Source organism: Carassius carassius, chromosome 19 (assembly GCF_963082965.1).
Source record: "Carassius carassius chromosome 19, fCarCar2.1, whole genome shotgun sequence".
Lineage (NCBI taxonomy): Eukaryota > Metazoa > Chordata > Actinopteri > Cypriniformes > Cyprinidae > Carassius > Carassius carassius.
This window is the reverse complement of record NC_081773.1, coordinates 22,842,344-22,868,200: the sequence shown is the minus strand read 5'-3', so window position 1 is coordinate 22,868,200 and position 25,857 is coordinate 22,842,344. Positions and strand designations below refer to the sequence as shown.

The 25,857-nt window shown below is 39.1% G+C and overlaps 1 protein-coding gene across 2 annotated transcripts in view; it reads right to left on the bottom strand.

Moving 5' to 3' along the window:
- Positions 1 to 493: 493 nt before the first annotated feature.
- LOC132095398 (zinc finger protein GLI2-like) overlaps positions 494 to 25,857 on the bottom strand; it is a 79,365-nt gene continuing 54,001 nt past the window's right edge. For both annotated transcript variants that reach the window (XM_059500333.1, XM_059500332.1), the window contains 10 exons: positions 25,441 to 25,617; positions 14,370 to 14,571; positions 14,058 to 14,256; positions 12,475 to 12,585; positions 10,042 to 10,170; positions 7,443 to 7,592; positions 6,252 to 6,416; positions 5,852 to 6,133; positions 3,838 to 4,174; positions 494 to 3,745 (listed from right to left, as the gene is read on the bottom strand). In XM_059500333.1, coding sequence (XP_059356316.1) covers positions 1,617 to 3,745; positions 3,838 to 4,174; positions 5,852 to 6,133; positions 6,252 to 6,416; positions 7,443 to 7,592; positions 10,042 to 10,170; positions 12,475 to 12,585; positions 14,058 to 14,256; positions 14,370 to 14,571; positions 25,441 to 25,617 — 3,881 coding nt within the window. In that variant the 3' untranslated portion in view covers positions 494 to 1,616. The remainder of the gene's footprint in view (positions 3,746 to 3,837; positions 4,175 to 5,851; positions 6,134 to 6,251; positions 6,417 to 7,442; positions 7,593 to 10,041; positions 10,171 to 12,474; positions 12,586 to 14,057; positions 14,257 to 14,369; positions 14,572 to 25,440; positions 25,618 to 25,857) is intronic.

Sequence of the window (25,857 nt, the reverse complement as noted above, 5' to 3'; positions counted from 1 at the left end):
TTATCACAAATATTATTTATGTATAATGAAAATAAAATAGGTCCCAAAACTGATCCCTGAGGGACACCCTTTGAAACTGACAGGACAGATGACATACAGTCTTTCAAGACCATAGACTGTGTTCTACCTGATAGATAGTCAGCAAACCAATTTATAGCAGAATCAGACAGACCAGCAGTGGCAAGTCTTTTTAGTAGGATGTCATGATCAACTGTGTCAAAAGCCTTTGATAAATCGAGGAAAAGAGCTGAACAAATTAGTTTACCATCTAAAGCAGTAGTTATATCGCTAAGCACTTTCATTGCGGCTGTAATGGTACTATGTTGTTTTCTAAACCCAGACTGGAAGGGAGAGTGAATTTTATTTAATTCCAGATAAGTTTTTAATTTTCATTTTAATGAATATGCACACTTTTCCCACTCTTATTTCTTAAATTCAACTAGAGGTTTTGGAACAATATCTAGCAGATGAATAAGAGACAAAACAAACCCAGTTTTAAAACAGAAATGAAGATGCTGTATTGAAAATGTACAAAAGCTATACATATGTTGAGTTCGGCAAATGGCACCACAAAAAAAACAAAAACAAAGAACTCTGAGTTTAGACCTTCAAAATCGCTTCGTCCTTGGTGGAAATTTTTTGTAACTACTAAATCAAAGGCTGAAGTCATTTTAGTATGCGCCTGTGGTTCATCACAAGCTCAAAAGGGTGATGAACCTGTTAATTGGGATGCGATCTCCGCTGAGAGCACACAGAGTACTTGCATATTCCTTTAAAGGCATCTCAAAGGACACACGGGCTGACAGGTCTCCGCAGACTGAAGCTCAGAGACGTAATGCTGTCCTTCACTATCACATAGCCAGATCAGATGCAACTACAGAGATCTGTAACTCCTGGAGCGTGCTTCAAGGGAATCCGTCAATATAGATGAAATTGACCATCTTTGAGGAACTGAGCAGAAATTCATTTTCCACCAGTTTTTTTATAATACCCCACAAAAGTGACAAGGGGGTACATCAGAGCACTGTGCACACTGAACAAGCTTGTGCAGTTAATATGCATTACACATAATTTAAAGCATGAAGGATATGGATTAACTATAAACAAAACAGAGCAAAATGCAATAAAAATATCCATAAATCTATTAGTATAGCTACATACCAGATTACATAGCATTATATGAGTTTAAAAACATACTTATGTTCTTTTAAGTGAGGCACTTAGTGAATTTCAGTGCACCGTTGAGAAAGGGAAAATCAGACTTATACAAGCCCAATAACCATTACCCTGATGTACACTAATATGCATTAACAAACTTACATTGAACATATGGCTTGTGAAACATGTCATTTTGAGGTCTTTGCCAGCCTAGTTGCATACAACAGTTGTTAGCAAATGTCTGATAATGTAATTGACTGTTCACCTGAAATGCTGCAAGTTTAACTCGTCAGGAATTGTATTTTCAGTGCCTTTGCTCATGAAAATAATGCATAAACATGTTTTTCCTCCCCTTAGAGCATGAATTAGTGTTCTTAAACAGTTCATTGTATTCTGTTTCATTTAATTGTTCAATGTCTCTACATTAAAACGCAACCTCTGATTAACTTCTTTAATTCTCAAGCCATCATGTTTAAGAATTTGCTTTCCTCTGCAAGGGCTGTTAACATTGAGCTCATGTCACCAATGGCCATGTTGCCAATGCCTGCCGGTATCGAGGTTAGTGTAACAGAGTTACGTGGGGTGGTGAGCCGTGAGGAATTCTGCGAAAGACTCTGCAGAAGGCCTGGACTTAATGTGCCAGACATTAGGCTTGAATGGTCTCCGTCATCCAAAATGGCATCAAAGTCTATTTGAGTATGCTCGAGGGTTTGAGTGGAGTCCACTGTACTGGTGACCTGGTTAACCCCAGGAGATGTCATTGTAGACACTGAAGCAGCTGGGGCTTGGCTTGCACATGGAGACATGGGAGAACCATAATCCACGCTACTCCCCAACATATGGATCTCTCCTGAATAGTACATAGTGCCATTCCCATTGCTGTGTTGACCGAAGTCACCTGATCTTTTTGGGCTAGCTTCTGAGGAGTTGACGTTGGACAGGGAGCAACCATTTTGCTGAATCATTGCTGAACCTGAGTGTTGTCTATTCAAAGGTTTGGGTTCGCACGGAGGTCTGGGCTGTATCAGTCCTCTGCCTGCATTTTGAATGGCTGGGACGTAATTTTGCTGGTTGACGTTGTTCATATGTGAAAAGTTGGATCTGTAATTCTGCATCTCCTGGTTTTGCATAACTCTCCCATTGGGTGGACCCATGCTGTTGCATGTTAGGCGGTGACTGGAGTTGTAATTTAGGTCCTGTCGATATCCCGGTTGAGGGTTTACTTGCTCGCCGAGATTCTGACACTGATTGGTAACAGATTGCCGATACTGCTGGACAGAGTTCATCCTTTGGGTGGCCCTCTGTGGATAACCCTGTTGCAGGCTAGCTAGATTTTGGCTCATTGGTATAACCTGCTGATTAGTGGCAAATCCTTGGTAAGAGCCAAAATTCTGCTTCTGCTGAACCACTGTCAAGTTCCCTCGGAGTTGTTGCTGCTTTGGAAGCCTTGCAGTTGTATCCACAGAACCAGAACTGACCTCGTTCCATTGCACTGGCATGTTGTTCTTGTTCATGCTTTGCGGATTGGCCATTTGCTCTGGACCTGAGCAAACAGGCTCTACCTGGCTTCCGTTGTTGTTTGTCATGCCCATTCGCCGCTGTCCGTAGAACTGTTGTTGGGAGATCATATTACCATGAGAGTCTAGTGCATGACCATAGCTGACAGAAATCCCTGGGTCCTGATTTGAGCTACCATTCTGGGAGCTGAGGTACTGTACCATGTCATCTGGTAGTACCATATCATCTTCTTGCTGATCACCTCCATCAGTGGCCATATTCTCCATTAAAACATTCTCTGAAATACTAGGTGGCCTCTGGCTGAAAGGATGACGATGCAAGCTGCCATCAGACCAGGTGTTGCCCTGCAAGTTGAAAGCACGGCGCTCTATCGCAGGCAAACGTGACAGGGTCATGTTGCTGATGCTGTTGAATCGCTGAACCCTCGGCAAGGAGAGCGGATCGATAGCTGTACGACGAACAGGGTCACTTGCTCGTCGTGGAAGATTGGTTGGAACTTCATGAGGCATCATGCCAGGGGCACCATAGCCAGTGTCACTGCAGCGTCTTGAGTTGACTACACCTTGGGAATGGTGCAAATGTGCTGAACTTTCCTGTGAGTCATTGTATAGGGCCATTCTAGTTCTAAGACTCATGCGATCCATGTTGGGCAGAGGTGTTGGTGGCGCACCACCTGTGGCTGCGGCGTATTTCGCTTTGAGACGGTAGTGTTGAGCTGGGGTGAGACTTAGTAAACTTGAGAGTCCACCTACACCACCACATTGGCTAGCTTCGCTGGAGCGGCGTGACAGATCTGTGGAGATGGGGTCATAGGAGTCTGCTGAGCTGATGTTGTTGTTGCGGACACCAAATTGTGAAGCTTCGCTAGAGCGACGACTGGAGTAGCAGGGTGAAATACCAGAGGACCGACGGCTTAGCGTGTATGCTGAGCTCATTGTGCTGGTGGAGCTGTCTCTGCGCTCTTGCAGCTGATTTAGCATTGTCATTTCATACGAAGACAAGTCTCCTAAACGTTGGGTTGGAGGTCCAGGCATCTGATTGCCTATATATGGAGTCTCCAGCAGTGAATCTAAAGAACAGAGTTATCAGAGACATTTTACTTTCTCAGAATGCACAAAGTGGGAACAAAATAATAAACCCATGTTTGGCTGCAGTACTCACCAATAGAAGGTATTGGAGGCAGCTTGGTATTTCGGACTTGAGGTGATGCATTCGCCCAGGAGCAGGGGTCTCTTACAGTTTTTAGCTTTTCCTTCTTGATGTTCTCAAGATGTAGTAGTCCTACCCCGTTTTTACGCAGCTGGAGACCCACTCCTGCTGAAGTACCTGGAGAACCGGTAGAATCTACTACAGGTACGTCATCTAAAGCACTCAGGTCCCCCAAACTGCCTCCACTGTGCATGGCCATCTCTACTCCACTGTCATTGTTGGTGGCACTGCCAAGTGGTGATGGCTCACTGCTACATGATGACTGACCACCAGGGCTGGACTGATACATCTACAATGAAACGGTAATGAGCAAAGATTAGTTCCACTGATATTCTTGTCACAGAATCTCTGTAAAGTTTGTGGAATTCAATAAGTTGTTCTAAATAGGAATTGTTCTACTGATAGTCTGCAGGAAAATGAATAGATTTTTTATAAAACATTTGGACAACACAACTATACCAAACATAATTGAAGATGGGTTTTGAAAAAGTATTGATATTGCCATGCATAAAAAGACATTACTGCAGTGCTCACCTCAGTACAGTCTGTCCATTATTTTCAAAGAGAAGCAAGTTAGTTAAGAGGAAAGGAGAGGATTAGTACATTTGATGAGGCAATGGTTAGTACATTAGTTTGATCTCTGCATTAAAGAGATAGTTCACCCAAAAATTAAAATTTTATGTTTATCTGCTTACCCCCAGGGCATCCAAGATGTAGGTGACTTTGTTTCTTCAGTAGAACAGAAACTGAGATTTTTAGCTCAAATCGTTCCAGTCAGTCAGTCTTATAATTTAAGTGGATGGGAATCACAGCTAAAACATACAAAAAACACACACACAAACAAAACCAAATTAAACCCTGCAGCTCGTGAGGACACATTGATGTGTAAAGACACAAAACAATAGGTCTGTGCAAGAAATTGAACAGTATTTATATAATTTTTTTACCTCTTATTCACGCAATGTCCAAACTGTTAGAACTGTCCTGAGCACGTCTTGTTGTGCGCGTTTACAAGCAAGCATGTGAGGAGGCTTCTGGACCAATGGACCGTTGACACTCCTAATTGTAGCTGGAGTGTCAATGGTCCATTAGAGAGATAGGTGGCGGTAATGGACTTATAAGTCTGCGATCCACCATAAAGCAAAAGAAGAAGCCTCCACACATGCCTGCTTGAGAACGCGCTCAGGACAGTTCTAACAGTTCGGACATTGCATGAATCAGAGGTAAAAAAATATATATAAATACTGTTCAGTTTTTTGCACAGACCGATCGAGACGTTTTGTGTCTTTACACATCCATGTATCGTCACGATCCGCAGGGTTTAATTTGGTTTTGTTTGTGAATGTTTTTATTTTTTGTATGTTTTAGCTGTGATTCCCATCCACTTACATTATAAGACTGATAGACTGCAACGGTTTGAGCTAAAAATCTAAATTTGTGTTTTCCTGAAGAAACAAAAACACCTACATTTTGGATGCCCTGGGGGTAAGCAGATAAACATCAAATTTTCATTTTCGGTGGACTATCCCTTTAAGAGTATTTTACAATGTACATGATAAACAGCAAGATCTGAACATGCTCTATCTCTGCATGAGGTGATAACAGTTAATACTACATAACATGCAAAACGCTAATATCTAAAATAAGTCAACAGAAGTAAGTAGTTATGGCATTTATTCCTTCATAAAATAGTTTAGACACCATCTTGAACAGTAGAAGTATGGACCAGCAACAATAGGCATTTTTTTCTCTTCCATGTTGTTTTTTGACCACATAAATTCAATGATACACCACAGTAACAACAATTTCCAGCTTTATTTTATTTTGTGCTGCCTCTCTCCTAATGAAAAAAACCTGGGAACTTGTGGTTACTGTACACTGTAAAACTGCTTTTGGTCAAAAACTTCAAGAGAACATCTCATCAGCAGTGTAATAATTTCTTAAGAACAAAACAGACTATTCTTACCACTGTGTTTTCCGTCTTGATAGATTTGACATGTTGGCAATCCTCCACTCCTCGGGTGGTGCTGTTGGCTTCCTCTGACCCGTCTGTTTTTCCCCTTGCATGCTTTGTCTGTGCCTCATTTTCTCCATTCCCTTTAGGAGGGTGAGGTTTAGGTGGTGCATCACCACGCTGCTTCTTAGTGACATGTGCTTCTGGACCATGAACAGTCTTAACATGTTTCCTGAGAGAACTGGGGTCTGTATAGCGTTTTGTGCAACCTGGGATCTTGCACACATATGGTTTCTGCAAAGCAGTAACAGGTAGCTTTCAGAGTGCAATCAAATCTGACTTAAATCAAATCTCTTAGTCTTGAGATGGGAAACAAAATGCACATAATGAAATGGATGATGAAAGCTCAAACCTCATTCGAGTGCGTGCGGTTCTGGTGCTTGGCTCGGTCTGAAGCGTTGGAAAACGCCTTGTTACAACCCTCATGCTCACATACATAAGGTTTCTCCCCTGTGTGAGACCTCAAGTGAGTTTTGAGGTTTTCCAGTCGCGAGTAAGCCTTTGAGCAACCTTCAAACTTGACAGAGAGAGTGAGAGAAAGAGAAAAGCAAGCCATTACATCAGCCACCATCAATCTGAACCAAAAATCATACAACTTTATGACAGAATCTCATAAAACCTGTCAAGAACACTTCTGGGTTATATTTCATCCTTAATTTAAAGGTACGATACACAATTATATATCTTACCTTAAAAGACAACAAAAAAATTAAAATAGTTTGCAATATTTTCATGACAATAAAGCATATTTTCTACACAATTCTCATTACCATAATGAAAACATACTTCTGCTTATAGGGCAATGTTTATCCTGGACATATTTTCCAGATAATATACTTAAAAAAATGTTCTATTGTAATAGCTTTGAAAATTTTGCTTGTTCAGACCATGTCATCATCAATTATTATGATCAATCTTCTGTTTTGTGGAATCTTTTGCTTTCTTATTCATAAAGTTTAGCTTCTGCATTAATAATAAGCCACTGGTGTTAAAAAAAGATCACATTAGATAAGCAAAAAAGTTCTCATTAAAGTAATAGGTGCATTTTCTTGTATCTTATAGGTCATGTGTATATATATATATATATATATATACTGAGGGTGTGTGGAAACTTCACTAAAATTTAATAAAGACCCACGGCGCCTTCCTCTCCTCAGACTTTAATTATGTCTTCATCCTGTCAATCAGCACCCTCAGAAGTTCACGTTTAAATAGAATCTCAAGCAACTAAAATTGACATTGAGGCTTAAAAATGCAAGACAGAAGATCAGTGTGCCTTCATTATTTACTTAGGAGAGTAAAAGTAGCCGAGATGTAAAATGTGAAAATGTGTCCTGTTTAAAATCAGGTGTTCTGTTGAAATAAGAAACAATAAGCCTATTTCTGTACAACAATCGCTTGCTCTACTTGTAGGTACAGAAATAGTTGTGTTTATTCTTGCAATTAAAGGTAAAGTAGGTATAGGTTTTAAATAAGGAGGGGTGAGGTAAGACATGCATTTTAGAATGAAATGAAGGCCTGATGAGCAGTGTCAGTCACTTACTGTGCACTTATGGGGCTTCTCTCCAGTGTGTCGGCGCATGTGGACCACTAGCATGTACTGGGCCTTAAAAGGCTTCTGTTCTCGTGAGCACTCCTCCCATCGACACACAAACTCCTTCTTCTCCCCATGGATGTGGTCATTATTGATATGCTGCAGGTAGAGAAAAGCGACAATATGAAATAAACAACTGTCATAATTCCTTAATTTTTCACCCATCATGCAATGAAAGTCCAATACCATTTTTTTTATAAAAAAATCTTTCTTGTTTAGAGAGAGACACTCACCAATATTGCATTTATTTTCTCAACAATACAGTAAAAAAAAAAACTATTGTGTAATGTTATTGCAATGTAAAATGACTCTTTTCTATTATAGTATTATGTTAAAAGTTAATTTATTTCTGTAATTGGAAAGCTGAATTTTCATCAGGCATTACTCCAGTTTGCAGTATAACATGATCCTTTAGAAATCATTTTAATGTGCTGATTTGGTGTTCAAGAAACATTTTTTATTATCAATGTTAAAGCTGTGCTGATTAATAATTTTGGATAGACCATGATGCTTTTTGTCATGATTCCTTGATGATTAGAAAGTTCAAAAGCACAGCATTTATTTCAAATAAATTAGATTTTGTTTTAAATATTCCTGACCCCAAACATTTGTAAGGTGTATATATACATATAACATTATACATAATAATATAATAAATAACTGTATTCTATGTACATTGAAAGCTACTTGCTTTGTACTCTTCTAAAACACCTAAAATAACCCTGAATGAATTTCTCCAGGGAAGAACTCATGAAATAAAATCAAACACCATACCATTATTAGGTTCTTGGGGTATATAATTTAGACTGCAAGCAGAGAGCACAGAATATAGCCTGAGGACCAAGAAGGGTGTTTAGGGAGGAAGTCCAGGCCCTCAGTGTTGCCCTGGTCTCCAAACATCTCTTTGTTTCCACTACTGATTCTTCTTTCTTGTCTTCTCTGGCTGTAATTATACCTTACACTCGGTCTCGCTTTCCAGAACCATTTTATCAGGTTTCTCAGAAATCTGACTAATCACGGACAGCAATCTTGTAATCCCAAACAACAATTCACTTGCAACTACTTAAGACCATATGTTTGTTTGTGCTTTCAATTTTAGTCTAGTGTGGGTTTTGGACCATAAAGCACATGCTAGACTCAGCGTAGACTGGTTTGGGCTTGTTCTGGAATTGGAGAATGGCAGGAGCCCAATTCCACTGATCCATAACCCCAAAGGATTCCTGAGCTCCAGGTCCAGGTCTCATGAGGAGCCAGACTGGCTCGCCATGTTCCTGTCAGGGCAGTGAGTCTGACTCTGGGCCCAAGTGTATCTGTCACATTTTGGCTCGCAGATTGTTAATAACGCCCAGCAGAGCGGCTGAGGTGTCAGAGGTGGAGAGGGCCACTCCAGAGCTGCTGGCATGACGACGGATTTACTGCATGGCCTCAGGGAAGGTAAAAGGTCAGAGGGTGCACAGAGATGGGAGCCATACATATGAGAGTATATGTGCTCAAGTGAACATGTTCGGCACCTCTGCAGGAATTAACATGCTCATTAACCCTACACGTGTCTGACAGGAAAGGTTCAGTTACAAGTCTGGCTAAAGCTGACGGTGAGAAACTTGTCCAACATGTGCAGTGTTTCTAATTATTTACAGTTTTTTTCTGCTTTTAAAAAGGCAGGGAAGCTGTTTGCCATTGGTGTTTTTTCGGTTTACGTAGTCACAATGACTCTTTCAAGACAATAGCTCTTCTAAAACCTAGTGAGCTGCCTAGCTAGATAGCATTTAAGGGGGTCACATGCACACCCCTAACCCAAAGGCTCTTTCCCAAGGAAATAATTAATTAAGATGCTTTGTAAGATTATTCTAAAATAGATGCACTAGTTAGTCCAAAATTTACTCCTGAACTACCTCAGGGATAAAAAATAATCTAAGCTAAAAATACTAATTTCTGATTCAATACTAACATTTTTGTTAAAGCATCTAAATCTAATTTATAAAAATACTTGTGGTATGTATTTGAATGCTTTTTAGACTTTACACTGTTAGTTTAGCAACATGCCAATCCAAAGCACTGTTGATTCTATCATTCAAAAGTTTGGTGCAAGTACGACTGTTTTAAAGCAATTAATACTTGAATTAAGCATGAATGCATTAAATTGATCAAAAGTGACAGTGAAGACAGTAAAGGATCATGTAACACTGAAGTTTGGAAAATTCAGTTTGCCAAAACATTAATAAATTTCATTTAAAAATATAATGAAACTCAAAACAGGTATTTTCAATTGTAAAACTGCTTCACAGTGTCACTGATTTTACTGTATTTCTGAACCAATAAATGCAGCCGTGGTGACCTTCAAAAACAAAAATCTTACTGACAACAAACTTTTGAATGATATTGCATGTAAAGACACCATTGAGGTTCCATATGAATTATAAATGCTATCTATAATGGATGGAAACGGCAATGTCAGCTCAAATGGTTTTGAGCCCTTGTGTCATAGAAGTTATCACTGCATCAAGTTAGAAGACATTTTATAACAAAGGAGAAACAAATAGTGACTAACAAGAACTAGCTGTTCCTGGGTGTCATATTCTTTGGAACATCCTTCCCAGTGGCAGTTGGTCTCGTACACGGCCTCAGGCTCTTGCTTGCATTCATCCTTGTCAAGTTCCTCTCGCAGTTCCATGTGATCCTGTAAAGAAAACAGTACTGGTAAACTTTATTTGCACATCTTATGTCATACATAACAGTCAAGAAAATTGCATTGCTCAGTAGTTGCTTTTTAGCTTGTCAGACTGAATGGAGTTAAAGGTGCTCTAAGTGTTGACATTCAAATTGTTGTCAAACAAAACGGAGGCTAGCTAGACCCTCCCTCCTCCTCATCCGTGCACTAACCCCCCAAACCCCACCCCCAAATCTTTCTTTTCGGTTATTGGCTGGAACAGTTTGTTATGTTTTGTTTTTGTTTGTGGAGCCTGTGGTGTCTAGAGAGACCCCGTTTTTTTACAGTGTGTTAAGGGGACAAGCAGCTAGCGGATAGTGAGGAGATGTTTGCTGGATGTGACAAAAAATGTTTTGGCCTAAAAAATGTGTGACATCACTTACAGCACCTTTAAATATAACTCATATATAGTAAGAATCATATTGAGATCTCTGACTTCTGATCACAGACTTTGTTATCTTGGCAAGTCTGAGATATAGTTGTTTTTACACTCCAGAAGAGACATGCTAATCTCACTGTGGTTTATTGAAAAAATGTAGCTATTAAAAAAGAGGTCTCATTAGTGTTTTATATCTCTTATGGCAGCCTGGTCTTGAGTTATTGAGAATTAGATGGGAACTATTGTTGGTGGTTACATCGATTTCCAACACAATATTGCTCGTTTCTCTTAAGGTCTGGGAATGTTAAGAATGCTTTTAAGCTTTAATGAACTTAAAATTGAAACGGTTCAAAACCTCTCTAATGTGGCGAGAGAACGGAATGCTTCACGGCCACATCTAATGTCACCTCCCACGGGCTAATGTGTGTGATATCCAGTCAAAGTCAAGGGTGTGTTTACCAGCGAGCACTGTGTTGTTAAGAGCACTAAAGCAACAACTGATAATAGTTTCTTTGAAACCATTCCGAGTTTGGTTTCTATCATTCCAAGTATGGAACATCAACCTCAAATATGAAGGGTTTTGAAAGAGGTCCATGTTGATTAAAACATTTTTATATGCGTCCCACTACTGTGTGCTAATCAATTCACATCTGCCCCAATCACACTCTGCACTTCTCCTCATGTATCTTACCAACGCATTGTCACAGAACTGGAAATGAGTTGAGAACTGGCCATAAGAGAGACTTAAAATAGAAAATAAGAGATGAACAGATATGTACGTATGTCACTCGGGTCAAAGGCTAAGCATTAACGCTAACCTGTACTTAACTGAGCCACTCTCGTGGTTGAAATTTTTTTTTGTCTCTTCCTGTGTGTTGGCCTTCTGGTCGTAGTGGTTACCACATTAAGCTACGTTTTAGATGGTGATTTTAGATGACACAGAACATATAGGGAAGCATAATGAAAAAGTGTAGTAGAGTAATACTTTTTAGATGATTTTTCAATGATCAAACTGACATGATAAATACTATTAGATAATAATACTATTATTGTTTTATATGTTTTATAGGCCTTCGAGCAGTGCATGCAATAAACTTTAGTAGACTACAGCTTGCCTTTTGTGTTAATTGTGCTCTGCCGCTTCAGTACAGTATGTTACATGACTGCCCCTACTGATCTAGTCTTTCCTGTGTTAGAGCGTTCCCTGTGGTCCTGCGTGCCACACCGTGGTCACATGTGATCCTTTCCCTCTGAGCGCGCATTTTCAATGGCCACATCTGTATATATAGCTGTCTGGGGCATTATGAAGTTATGACAGATGCCCATCTCATAACACTGACTTCTGATATTTTAGTATTATGTATATACAGTACTATTTCAGCATTTATTAATTTTGACTTAGCTCTTATTTTTATATTTTCAGTTTTTATTTATTTTTTTATATTTCTATTCAACATTAATTTATTTTAAATTCTATTTTAATCATTTCATTACTAATTTATCTTGGTTGTTTGCCAATTAAATTGTATAAAAAAAAATTTGTATATATTTTATTTAGTTACTAATTTTTAAATCGGATTTAATCTTTGTTTTGTTTTATTTCATTTAACAAAATAATAATATATCAAAACAATAACAACACTGGTCAGAAATGCAATGTCATCTCAATGCTTTATTAAAAACAAAACTGGTTCATGGACTCATGGATGTTCATGGAGATTTCCAGGGAACAACAACTTAAATTTAGATGTGTTCTCACAAATAGCTATCATATGGCTTCAAATGACATGAGGAATAGAGTAAAAATCATATAGACCATTTCTACAGCATTTTAATGGTTCTTTAGAGTCCATTTTGATGTTACCTAAAGTGACAGTAGATAATATTCCACAAACCTGAGAACCAGGTGAGATGGGGTGGGGTTCATCTGCTTCAGTCTTCACCTTTGACCTCTTGAAGATCATAGGGTTGACCGTGCTGCTGACAGCCGGGTCTCCACCAGCATTCTACAAGAGAGCAAGGGAATAGTCATTGGAGCCACCATGTCGATGGTTTGGCTGCTGGCATGAGTGGTGATTTCACGCCTACAAAGGCACCATGCTCCAGATGCCATATTTCACAAAGCAACTCGCCGCAGAGACTAAACAGTTTAGACTGCACTATGAGCATCTGTCAGATGGAAATATGAAAAGGAAGAAATGATTACGCCCAGAGAGCAGCTACAGTCTTTGATCCTCAGATGGATTCATAATTCAACAGACAGTCTCTCTGAACCACAGGCTCTGCATTGAAGTGGTGCCTTTCCTTCCAACCACTACAGTATGGCAGAGGCCCATGTTTTCTATAACTCAATAACCCTGACATGGTTTGCTCAAAAGTGTGGGAAATGTGTTCCTCATAACTATAGTGCGTGTATGTGTTTTGGAGATCAGCAATAAAGCCGGAATGAAAACTGATTTGGCGAGTGTCTGGACTGACTGAGAGTAGGTCAGAGGAAGTTTATATTCTGGATGGTCACTCTGTTTACATGGGAGCGACAGCAGCTCTCGGTCAATGAGCATTACACAGACTTGGGAAAAAATGGGGATGAATGAAAGGGTCAGTTCAGATTAGCATGAATTTTTAGGTTTTTTATGTTGGTTAGTGCTGTTGAACAACTACAGCCATGCTAATCATATTTGCCACCATTTAACACCTATTCTTTAAAAAACAATAGCAATTCAATCTTTAGAAAATGTTAACATGAATACAGTATTTCATTTTTAATTTATTTTGAAAAACTATTATGAAATTATCATTTTGCCAATTATTGGTTATTTGCCATAACATGAAAAGAAAAAGTCTATCTGTATCAGCAAAAATGACAATTTATTCACACATCCTTATACATTATACAATACTGTTAAAAATGTATGGGGATTGTAAGTTTTTTTTACATGTTTTTGAAAGGTGTTTCTTATGGTTACCAAGGTTGCATTTATATGATCAAAAAACAGTCAAAACAGTAATACTGTGAAATTATAAAAAATTGAAAAAACTGTTTTCTATGTTAATATACTTTAAAATGTAATTTATTCCAGTGATGGCAGAATTGAATTTTACTCCAGTTTTAAAGGTCACACGATCCTTCAGAAATCATTCTAATATGCTGATTTGGTACTCAAGAAACACATTAATCATTATGATTATTATTATTATTATTAATAACAATTACTATTATCAGTGTCAAAAACAGTTGTGCTGCTTAATACTGTTGTCAAACAACATGCATGTTCAATTTCTTTGTACGATTACTGCTTCTTTTAATCAATTTAATGCATCCCTGCTAAATAAAAAATATTAATTTCCTTAAAACAAACAAACTTAAACTATATTATACAACCTCCTGGTTTCTCAATACCTTAGGAAACTTGAGTCTAGATGTACAGTATATGTATAGAAAAATATGTACAGAAACCATAAATCTCCATAAAATCACCTGGCTGGACTGTGTGTTGGTGTCGGCGCTATTGTTGTTGGTCAGAGCAGCTGCTGCCGCCAGTGTCTGCCTGGTGTTGAGGGACGGAGAAGGCTGTAGGAGAGGGGGAGTGTGTCCAAACGCGTTTAGACCTCTCTGTTGGGACAGCAGCTGGTGGTATGCAACTGGTGTGATAGGATGTGGGAACGTAAAGGAGGGACTTAAACGTGAAGAAGAAAAAATAAATAAAATCACATTTTGTGTTAGTTCAAGAAATGGGCAACCTGCAAAAACATTTACAAGAAAAATCAACACAGATGGGCATTCCTGTACCTGATGGCCCCGACGGAGAGGTGGCCGTAAGAGCTGCTGGCAGCCGAGCTGGAGCGGGAGTTATTGATGTAGGCCACCAGAGAGTTGGGCGAGGTGCGGATCATGGTCTGCAGGTCGATGCTGGCATCTGAGACTGGAGAGATGGACAGCGCTCTCTTCCTGCTCACCCTCGGCGTCAGTCTGGGACTGGGGAAACGGGACACTGCAAAAAAAAGACACTGTTTTCACTCTCACCTTAAAGAGCTCTGTGTGGGACATTCAATTCTCTTTATCTCCAGCATCACTACTGTGCTGGCTCACATACAAATCACTATGAATAATTAATCAGTTTATCATACCAATAAAGTATTAAGTGTGGAATGCTGAAAAGTCTAGATTTTACTTGATTTGAGTAAGATGCTTTAGCAATGTCTCTTCTCTGGTAATTATATATATAAAGTTTATTAAAGACCCCAAGAATAATAATTATAATAAAAACAATATTACTATTTATTTTTCTATAGCGCCTTTAAATGTTACTTCTCAAAGCGCTTTACATAACAGATAAAACATCAAAATACACCATATAAAAATGTATGAAAAAAAGCAAAAACGCTTTTAAACCACATTAGATAAAAAAAAAAAAAATACTATAAATTTTTTTTAATAAAAGCTACCCTAAAGACATAATCTTTAAGGCGAGGTTTAAAAATGTTAAGAGAATTTGCCTGCCTTGAGTAGGAAGAGAATTCCATAGTTTTGGAGCTATAGAAAGAAAAAGCCAAATCTCCCATCAATCTTAGGTGGGTAGATGGAACAATTAACAATCCAGTAGCAGAAGAACAAAGGTTCTGCCTTGGGGTATGTGGAGTTAAAAGCTCTGACAGATATTGCGGTGTCAAACCATGCAGAGCCTTGTAAGTGACCATCAGATTCTTAAAATCAACCTTAAACCTAACAAGAAGCCAATACAAATACTTTAAGACAGAAGTGACATGATCCCTTATTCTTGTTTTAGTTAGGATTCTGGCAACAGAGTTTTGCACGACCTGTAATTTGTTTAGGGTAGCTTTTGATGCCCCAGCGAACAGAGCATTGCAATAGTCCATTCAAGAGAAAACAAAGGTGTTTATCAACTTCTCAGCAGCAGGGAATGACAACATTGAATGTAATTTGGCAATATTTTTAAGATGAAAGAAAGATGTTTTAACAGTATTCAGAACATGAGGATCATATGTTAAATTTGAATCAAATATTACCCCTAGATTATTACATTTTGTCCAAGATTCCAATAGAATCATCAACAATGAAAGAAACAGTTCCAGCTTTATGCAACTAATGGGGTGAACCAATAAGCATAATCTCAGTCTCTTCACTGTTTAGACAAAGAAAATGTTGCGACATCCATTCCTTTATCTTAGAAATACATTGAGAAAAAAAGTCCACAGGCACAGTATCATCAGGTTTTAAGTGTATATAGATTTGAGTGTCATTTGCATAGAAATAAAATTTTAGACCAAGAGATCTTAAGAGTTGACCAAGTGGGAAAATGTAGATATTAAAGGTACAATTTGTAAGATATTTGCAGTAAAATATCCAAAAACCACTAGGCTAGTGTTATATATTTTGTACAGCTGATTACTAACAATATCTCCAGTTCCTTATTTACTTCTTCTTGCATGTTTTATGGTGGATTGTGTTACTTATTTAAGGAACATAATTACTGTTTACCGTCTGCTGCTGGTTCTATCGACAAGGACAGCTCCCGTAAACGTAAGCGTACAGGCCAACCAAACGACCCAAGAAGAGTTTGGGACAAGAGGAGAGAAAGAGTGAAGATCAATATCGGTGTTGCATTTTCTAGATGGAGAGAGCTTCGCGAACTAGAAAGAGATCTCGCTTGTGTTTTACTCGACAGGTGAGTTGCTTTTATTCGTATCTTTACAAAAAACGTATGCTATTATATTATAATCATTGTGTTTGAATGTACACAAGTGTATATATTTGTTGAACAAGTGGTAATCGTTTTCATATCGTCTGATTAATGGCTGTCAGCGGTTGGGTAGAAGACAACAAATCCCATCATTCCACACTCCTTGTTAGCGTCATCAAACCACGCAATTGTTATTGTTATGGTAGTGCACCCTCTAGTGGCGGTCCTACAACCTGTACCTTTAAAAAGCAAGGGGCCCAAAATTAATCCTTGAGGGACTCCAGATTTCACAAAACACCAATAATAAGAATAATAATATTAATGTTTTTGTTCACCAAAAATGCAGAAAAAAATGTAATATTTATGTATATACAGAGCAGTGGTCACCAATCTCGGTCCTGAAGGGCCGCTGTCCTGCAGAGTTTAGCTCCAACCAGCTCCCACACACCTGTTTGAAAGTCAGAGAGATCTTGATAAGCTGGTTCAGGTGTGTTTAATTGGGGTTGGAGCTAAACTCTGCAAGACAGCGGCCCTCCAGGACCGAGATTGGTGATCCCTGATATAGAGTTTATTCACAACCACTTGACATAAAAGCGAAGAGTGTTTTTATTGAATGTACTGAAACTAAACTACAAATGATCACAACCATATCTACATATCACACCTAGTAATTTTATGGTAAAAAATTAATAAATTACCTAAAAAATACCACACTGAAAAAAAATATTTTTTTTATTAAAAAAAAAAAAAATTATGGTAAGTGGTTGCAAATAAACAAATTTTGCTAAAAGTTAATCAACTAAATTAGTATATTTAAATATGGCAAAATAAATTGATTGCAACCACTTACCATAAAAAAAATTAGTAAATTTAATGATTCATTTTTTCAGTGCACATTATGACATTTTGGCAGAAGAAATCTTGACTAACCTTTTAAAGGGTAATATTAAACTTCCCAAAAATGTACAAACTGCAGACCTCAACTTATGCATTTCATTTTCAAGTGAGTGTCGATCCAAAGGCCGTGTTTCCATGTACATGTGCCCAGCGCTGTGGTAAACAGGTGCTGTGCATTAGGCCTGGTGTAAGAGGACAGAGAACAGCAGTCGGGCAAGGAGGCTTTTTGCCTTCCAGGGGGGCATCAGCAAAGGTGCTACAACAGGAAACATGTAATGGGTCTATTAAACTACACACAAACACAAGCACCTCACAAAAAACCCTCCACTGACATTTCAAACAGACGCCTGTCAAACTCTCACAAATCTACAACCTCCAACCAGAGTTAATTACTCCCCCTGCCATTTGTTAAGCAATCGTTTTTATGTACCCTGCAAACAGCAACTATTATAGGTTGTTACGCTAAATATATATATATATATATATATATATATATATATATATATATATAAAAAAGTGAAATTTGACATTTGATTCAAATGCCTGTACGTACATTCCGTGCTTCATTTAAAGGTGAAATGCACTATTCCTGCACCGCTAAATAAAAAAAATAATGACAGGCTATGTTCAAAATAGCATACTACCCTTATCTAAGTATATAGTATATATATACTACAAACTACTACTGTTTAAGTATATAGTAGGTTTACTATGCAATATGAAAATTTCTTAAATAATTCATAATAATTCTTATAACTGTTAGATATCGACTCAGAATTGGGAAATATTAACGAGCAAATCTTAGGATAAAAGTCAAAAATGTAATATATACAAAACTCTTTGAAATTCCGAGTTTAAATCTTTCAATTGTGAGTTCATATCTCACAATTAAGTTTTTTGTTTCAGCCACATAATAAAAAATTGTTTCATTTAGTGTTTCGAGAGGAGCAGCAATAGTTTGCACGCCTGAGGGTCAGACAGCAAACCACAGGATGACAGAAGTCAAGTAACTTGAAATTTGCTTTTCATTTTTGGTTGTCATTTAGTATTAAAAACATGCACATGTGCGCACACACACACACACACACACACACACACACACACACACACACACACACACACACACACACACACACACACACACACACACACACACACACACACACACACACACACACACACACACACACACACACACACACACACACACAGAGAATGCCTCTCAATAGAGTCATACCTAAAAGCCTAAACATATTTATCTAAAAACCATAATTGATTTTGTATAAGAACTTGGTGCAGAGTTTGCTGAGTGACTGCCACGTTGATGGGATGACGTGTGGCAGGTCTTAGCAGGCCGCTGCCCACAGACTGAAAAGAACAGCAGGGGGTAGCAGTGTCTGGCCTGCCCTCAGCTGCCGAGTCCCACACACTCTGCAATGGTCTGTTTTTATAGGCAGTGTCTCTAATTTAGGGGTGCACAGGTTCCTGGGAGAGCGCTAAACCAGATGTGCAGTGCTGTGAGGTGGTGGTGACAGAGGCTGGCTCAGGCAGTCCTGTCGACCCTGTGGGATGGGGAATGGTGGGTAGGAGGGGGTGCTTTTAATTGAGGATCTGGCCTGATATATGGCTTCATAATTACAGGCGCTTACAAAAGGGGCAATTATATTAGGTAACTTCTCTGATGTTTTTATTGGGATGCCAGGAAAAATGTATTTGGAAGGTGTTATTCTTATGTTCCTTCTCTTCTTTAATTTATGTTTGGGGATCAATAAAAAAGTATATCGCGCAAATAATAAAGTGTAACTATTCATAATAAATAAATACCTGAAAAAAGTATTGAAAAAAATATTATGCAATAAATATTCAATTATGCAATATACTACAGTTCAACAGTTTGGTGGTGGTAAGTTTTTTTGTGCAATTTGATTAAAGTTTAATTTTTTTCTATTAAAATTTTCTATTTAAATATATATATATACAACCCGAATTCTGGAAAAGTTGGGACGTTTTTTAAATTTTAATAAAATGAAAACTAAAAGACTTTCAAATCACATGAGACTGCACATCTGGACTGCAGGCAGGACAGGTTAGCACCCGGACTCTTCTACGATGAAGCAATGCTGTTGTTATAGCTGCAGTATGTGGTTTTGCATTGTCCTGCTGAAATAAACAAGGCCTTCCCTGAAATACACGTTGTTTGGAGGGAAGCATATGTTGCTCTAAAACCTTTATATACCTTTCAGCATTCACAGAGCCTTCCAAAACATGCAAGCTGCCCATACCGTATGCACTTATGCACCCCCATACCATCAGAGATGCTGGCTTTTGAACTGAACGCTGATAACATGCTGGAAGGTCTCCCTCCTCTTTAGACCGGAGGACACGGCGTCCGTGATTTCCAACAAGATTGTCAAATGTGGACTCGTCTGACCATAAAACACTATTCCACTTTGAAATAGTCCATTTTGAATGAGCCTTGGCCCACAGGACACGACGGCGCTTCTGGACCATGTTCACATATGGCTTCCTTTTTGCATGATAGAGCTTTAGTTGGCATCTGCTGATGGCACGGCGGATTGTGTTTACCGACAGTGGTTTCTGAAAGTATTCCTGGGCCCATTTAGTAATGTCATTGACACAATCATGCCGATGAGTGATGCAGTGTCGTCTGAGAGCCCGAAGATCACGGGCATCCAATAAAGGTCTCCGGCCTTGTCCCTTATGCACAGAGATTTCTCCAGTTTCTCTGAATCTTTTGATGATGTTATGCACTGTAGATGATGAGATTTGCAAAGCCTTTGCAATTTGACGTTGAGGAACATTGTTTTTAAAGTTTTCCACAATTTTTTTACGCAGTCTTTCACAGATTGGAGAGCCTCTGCCCATCTTTACTTCTGAGAGACTCTGCTTCTCTAAGACAAAGCTTTTATAGCTAATCATGTTACAGACCTGATATCAATTAACTTAATTAATCACTAGATGTTCTCCCAGCTGAATCTTTTCAAAACTGCTTGCTTTTTTAGCCATTTGTTGCCCCCGTGCCAACTTTTTTGAGACCTGTAGCAGGCATTACATTTTAAATGAGCTAATTAAGTGGATAAAAGTGTAAAATTTCTCAGTTTAAACATTTGCTACGTTATCTATGTTCTATTGTGAATAAAATATTGGCTCATGTGATTTGAAATTCCTTTAGTTTTCATTTTATTAAAATTTAAAAAACGTCCCAACTTTTCCGGAATTCGGGTTGTATATATATATATATATATATGTACAGCAGCAGCACCGTGTTAGTGTCTGTTGTGTGTGTGTGTGAGCATGTTGGCCTGAGCTGCAGTGGTGACAAGACTCCCTCCCTTTACACCAAAAAAACCTCTGCTCCAAAGCAGTCATGCCTGTAGTCGGCCAGCAGACGTTTGCTTTGGCAGCACCTATTATCACGGGACCTTAAACAGTTCCCCGCTGGCTATGCCACACAAATGAGTTCAGCATTTGTTTTCCTCCTCTTTCCATTCATAATCTTAAAGCATTCCTGTGTAAGCAACTCAATTAGAGGCTGCAGACTTCTTCACTTCAACACAGAGAGGAGAAGCAGAGCTGAACTGAAACAGAGGTCTGTTCAACCTATTATCCTGCTGTTTTGGGTATCAGGCAGAGTCTGGCTGTGAGCCGGAGGCTGTGGTGATTTATTTATTCACGTGTTCATCCATCCACAGGGCATAAGGCCAGCATTTCCCATCTCACCCATTGAGAAGCATCGAGTGAGACTTCTCATAACATTGCATGCGCAATAGATTTACTTAAAGTACACAAAGAGGGCCTAAGGAACGTGCCCATTGAGTAAAATCCTGTCTGGGTGTGATGGGGAAATGCGGCTGTGTTGTTTTTAGTGGCGACTGCGCTTTCAATCTGCGTGTCGCCCTGTCAGGCAGAGACGATAATTAACATTTTAAGTGCAAGGCATTGGCATGCACATGCACTTGGCACAGCAATGGAGCGTTTCAGCAAGACGTGCACTCATAGCCGACTCCAACTCCTTTCATTGTTTGCTGCTATTTGTAATTTTGGGGCCTGTTTGGGCAAATGCGCTTGCCGTTCACATTGCTGCCAGGAGGAGCAGTGATCCGCAGGAGTGAGCTACATGTATTCAAAGCTTTTAGGGTTTAAATTCAAGACGAGGTGATGATCCAACATTTTTACATCTTAAGAGTTTACTCTTACCTTTATAGTCATGAATGACTGATGTGGGGTTACGTGCTAAGCATATTTAATGACGAGAGATTTGTTTTAATTAATGGGAAGTCGTGGCCTAATGGTTAGAGAGTCGGACTCCCAATCGAAAGGTTGTGAGTTCGAGTCCCGGGCCGGCAGGAATTGTGGGTGGGGGGAGTGCATGTACAGTTCTCTCTCCACCTTCAATACCACGACTTAGGTGCCCTTGAGCAAGGCATCGAACCCCCAACTGCTCCCGGGCGCCGCAGCATAAATGGCTGCCCACTGCTCCGGGTGTGTGCTCACAGTGTGTGTGTGTGTGTGTTCACTGCTCTGTGTGTGTGCATTTCGGATGGGTTAAACGCAGAGCACAAATTCTGAGTATGGGTCACCATACTTGGCTGAATGTCACGTCACTTTTTTTTTTTTTTAATTACTGCTATCAGCACCAGAGTCTGTGCATGTGAGCTACTGCATTAGTGAAATTTTATATATATATATATATATATATATATATATATTATTTATAAGACCTCATTAATCAGTAATATTGTGAAATATGATTAAAGTTTACAAAATTTTCTATTTATATATGTACGGCTTTTGCAAAGTGGAGTTTGTAGTAATCGCGATCTTTACAACTATGAAATGTCAGAATGCTTATTTTGTCGTAGACTGAAGTCTACAACAACCTATTCAATGTCGCATGACTCCAGCTAACGTCTCGGTTTGACCCAGTAGTGTGTGTAAAACTGTCGAATGTCCAAATAAATTTACAGTACTGCACATGTTGGCGCTAATGACAAGCAGGACAGATTTTCCATGTGCACATTTCTCATTTTTTACAACAACGATCACCATTTACAGGAAAACCTGTACATTCTCTCTCCAAGCCAGCTAATGGGCAAATGGGAATCATGAAGGGAAAGACAAGAGGGCCACTTTGTGCATGCTGAACACCGACTCTTGTGGTGGGTCTGCTGAATTTATTAGAACATAAATTGATTTTTAAATACGCATACAAATTTTATCGCTACACCATTCCAAGACAAACGCTAAACCCTGCAATGCATATTTATCAGGGCTTCGCTCTACTGAAGGGCTTGCTTTATGCCACCACACCATGAGCTGACACCGGCCATCAATGAAAGCCCTGTGTCTGTGGGTTAGTGTGGAGAGCTGTGAACACCTGAGTGCCCAGAGTGAGACCACATCAAGCTAGGCAGAGGAGAAGGCCAAAGACTCGAGCAGGGAAGGAAAAAGCCCTGCGCTGTTGAGCTAACAAGCCTCACTACACAAACTGTGGGCAGTCAGCTACGTGGCGGCCAGCGTTAGCGGTCAGAGATGCAGGAACTCTCGTGACCGACTCATTACAGTCATAAAAACGCAGAGAATGATGCTTGATTAGTGATTGGAAGTAACTGGGGCATGCGATTTGAGAGGGTGCATAGATTTGTGGCACTAAGAGTTATTGTGGGTGACTGGACTGGATTAAAGCATGAGTGTGTGCCAGCTTGTTTATTTACAATCGCAAGTTTCCTGAGCAGAAACCCTACACTGACTTCCCCTTCATCCTCTCTCACAGTGTTACCCATTCACAACACTGTATTTCTCATTGAAACTCTGGATGAGAGCCGAAAACCTGTTTGGCTCCGCAAGACCTGCAACCTTCTCGCCCTGGTTTACCCCTAAAGATCACGCAACAACATGCAATGGCGACCCTCTGGGCATCTTTTTTACAGCCACGCTACAAAAAATATGTCTCCCTCTAAACATTGTATTTCCCTTTTAAGGTAGGTCTGAAGGAAGTCGAATGTTACTTATAACAACGCATCACACTTGTAGCCCAATCTGAATTAGAAGCCATAACAGAGAGGCCTCATATATTGTTGAGATGGCTCATGTTTACAGCCCCATGTGAGTCATGTTTTATACACAGGTTGAGATTTAAAGACTTGTTCTTTGATGTGAAAAACTTGTATCTATTGATTTTGTAACACGATTTTTTAATTGTAAAAAATTTTTTTACAGAGCATAGCAAATTAGTTAGCTAGCCTACTTGTACTGCCCAGTTATTTTCGTTAACTAAAAGTAAATTTGAAATCATAAAAAAAAAACATGGTATCTGGAATAAAAAACAAATGTAAAAAAGTTTACACACAATAAATGTCTAAAACTAACTAAAATTAATGTGAAAACTGAAATCCTATTGAAAATCATTGAAAATATTTACACAAACTATAACAGTATATAAATTATATAAAAAAATAACACAGGTACTGGCTTTGTATACTCTGGGTCCTTTTAAGTTGCCTTTGCTTAAGTTAGATTCTCTTTCTTTAAAGATTAATCTGAAGTTTCAGTGATAATAAACAGAACTCCAAAAACAAAGATTATTTCCAAACAGGTTTTCCATACACTTCCCCTCTGCTTCTGCTTGAAAACAGATTGTCCTGCTCAGAACACCACTGGATGAGCTAGAAGTTGACATGTTGGCCCACTCAAACCAACAGAGCAATATTTCGAAATCACCACAAAACCGCAGTGTTTACACTCTTTAAGAAGCAGGGGTCCAAATTAAAAAACTGAGCGCTATGGGAGCCACTGGCTCATAGAATTAAACTTTTACAAGATTTTTTGTTGGTAAATTGAAATAGCATAATAGTGTTACAAATTTTTTTTTATATTAGAAAGAATATAATTCAGAGTATTAAAAAAAAGTATGAAATGGATAGTTTCCGGTCTTTGATTCTGATTGGTTGAGCCACGTTCAAAGCTGTTGTAAATTACTATACAAACATACACCTTTGTTTACTTGTGTGTGTTGCTCGGCATCCACTTTGTTGGAACCACAACTGTTTCTAAGGAGCTACATTGTTTGGTGGAAGAATACAGTTTTTATTAATATCAATACAATCTATTTGCACTGTTTTATTCTGTGAAACCTCACATGTACCGTATTTTTCGGACTATAAGTCGCACCTGTGTATAAGTCGCATCAGTCCAAAAATACGTCATGACGAGGGAAAAAACATATATAAGTCACACTGGACTATAAGTCGCATTTATTTAGAACCAAGAGAAAACATTACTGTCTACAGCCACGAGAGGGCGCTCTATGTCTTCAGTGTAGACTACAGGAGCACTGAGCAGCATAGAGAGGCCTCTCGCGGCTGGAGACGGTAATGTTTTCTCTTGGTTCATTTCTCTCGGTTCATGTCAAATTAATTTTGATAAATAAGTCGCACCTGACTATAAGTCGCAGGACCAGCCAAACTATGAAAAAAACTGCTTATAGTCCGGAAAATACGGTATATGGAATAACCATTTTATAAAAGCAATAAGCCCAGTGAAGCCGTGGTTTCCAATGAATTTATAACAGCTCGTACCTAACAACGCCCCTTAGCTGTTATAAATTCAATGTAAAGCACGGCATCTTTGGGCTTATTGCTTTAATATCTTTATTTGCATTCTGCCATATGAAGATGTCAGTATTTCATCTGTTTTAAAACCAGAGAAATACTCAATGAAAAGAAGTGAAAGTAAGCGATTCTAGCTAATCTAATAGTGCTTTTCCATTGCGTGGTACGACTCTGCTCAGTTTGCGTTTCCTCTGCAGTTTAGTACTGCTTTAGAATGGGCGGGATTATTCACATGTCGTTATTGTTGTCGCCACATCAATCTATCGCTGGATCCGCTCCTCTGCTATCAACGAGAGGAACGTCTGTACTTGCTTAACAGACAACGAAACAGCCATTTTTGGTGATCAGTAGTGTACATGTCATGTTTTGGTAACGGTGTGGTTCACTTGGAACCTCAACCCCCCCCCCCCCAAAAAAGGGAACTGTTCCATGCCATGCAGTGGAAAAGCGCCATTATTCAATTTTTATATGTTGGTGCATTCCGAAATGTCGCAATTCCAGTACATCTTGCTTTCTCGTGGGTTGCTATATAACAGATATCAGCACAAAAACAAAAAAAAATCTCACACATTTTGACCTTGAAGGTGACATTATGGATTGGTTAGTGCTGTACTCCGGGTGTGTAACTCACTGTCCACTGGGCTCATGTAGTCAGGGAGATGAGCAGCTGCGGCCGCCGTCGGCATGAGCAGGTCTCCATAAGGGCTGCGGTGACTGGCGATGAAGTGATAGTACTCTGAAGGGTTGGCCCCTGGCGGGGGAGGGGGCAGCCCGAACAAGCTCCGCTCCTTCAGGTGTTCATGGGTCACTGCTCAGACAGAGAAGAGAAGAGAAGAGTTTAGTATTTAAGGATTCATACACACATATGGGGAGCAGAGCATGTAGCTAGACGTACCGTCCCCTGTTCTGTCACATGGCCATATACAGTAGGCTATTAAGCTTATGACTGAGAGATGTACAGTACAGTACATGGGAAAATTGATATACATTTTTTGATTCTGTTTTTAGCATAAAAAATGGTTAATACCTTAAAAATTCAAATGAATAA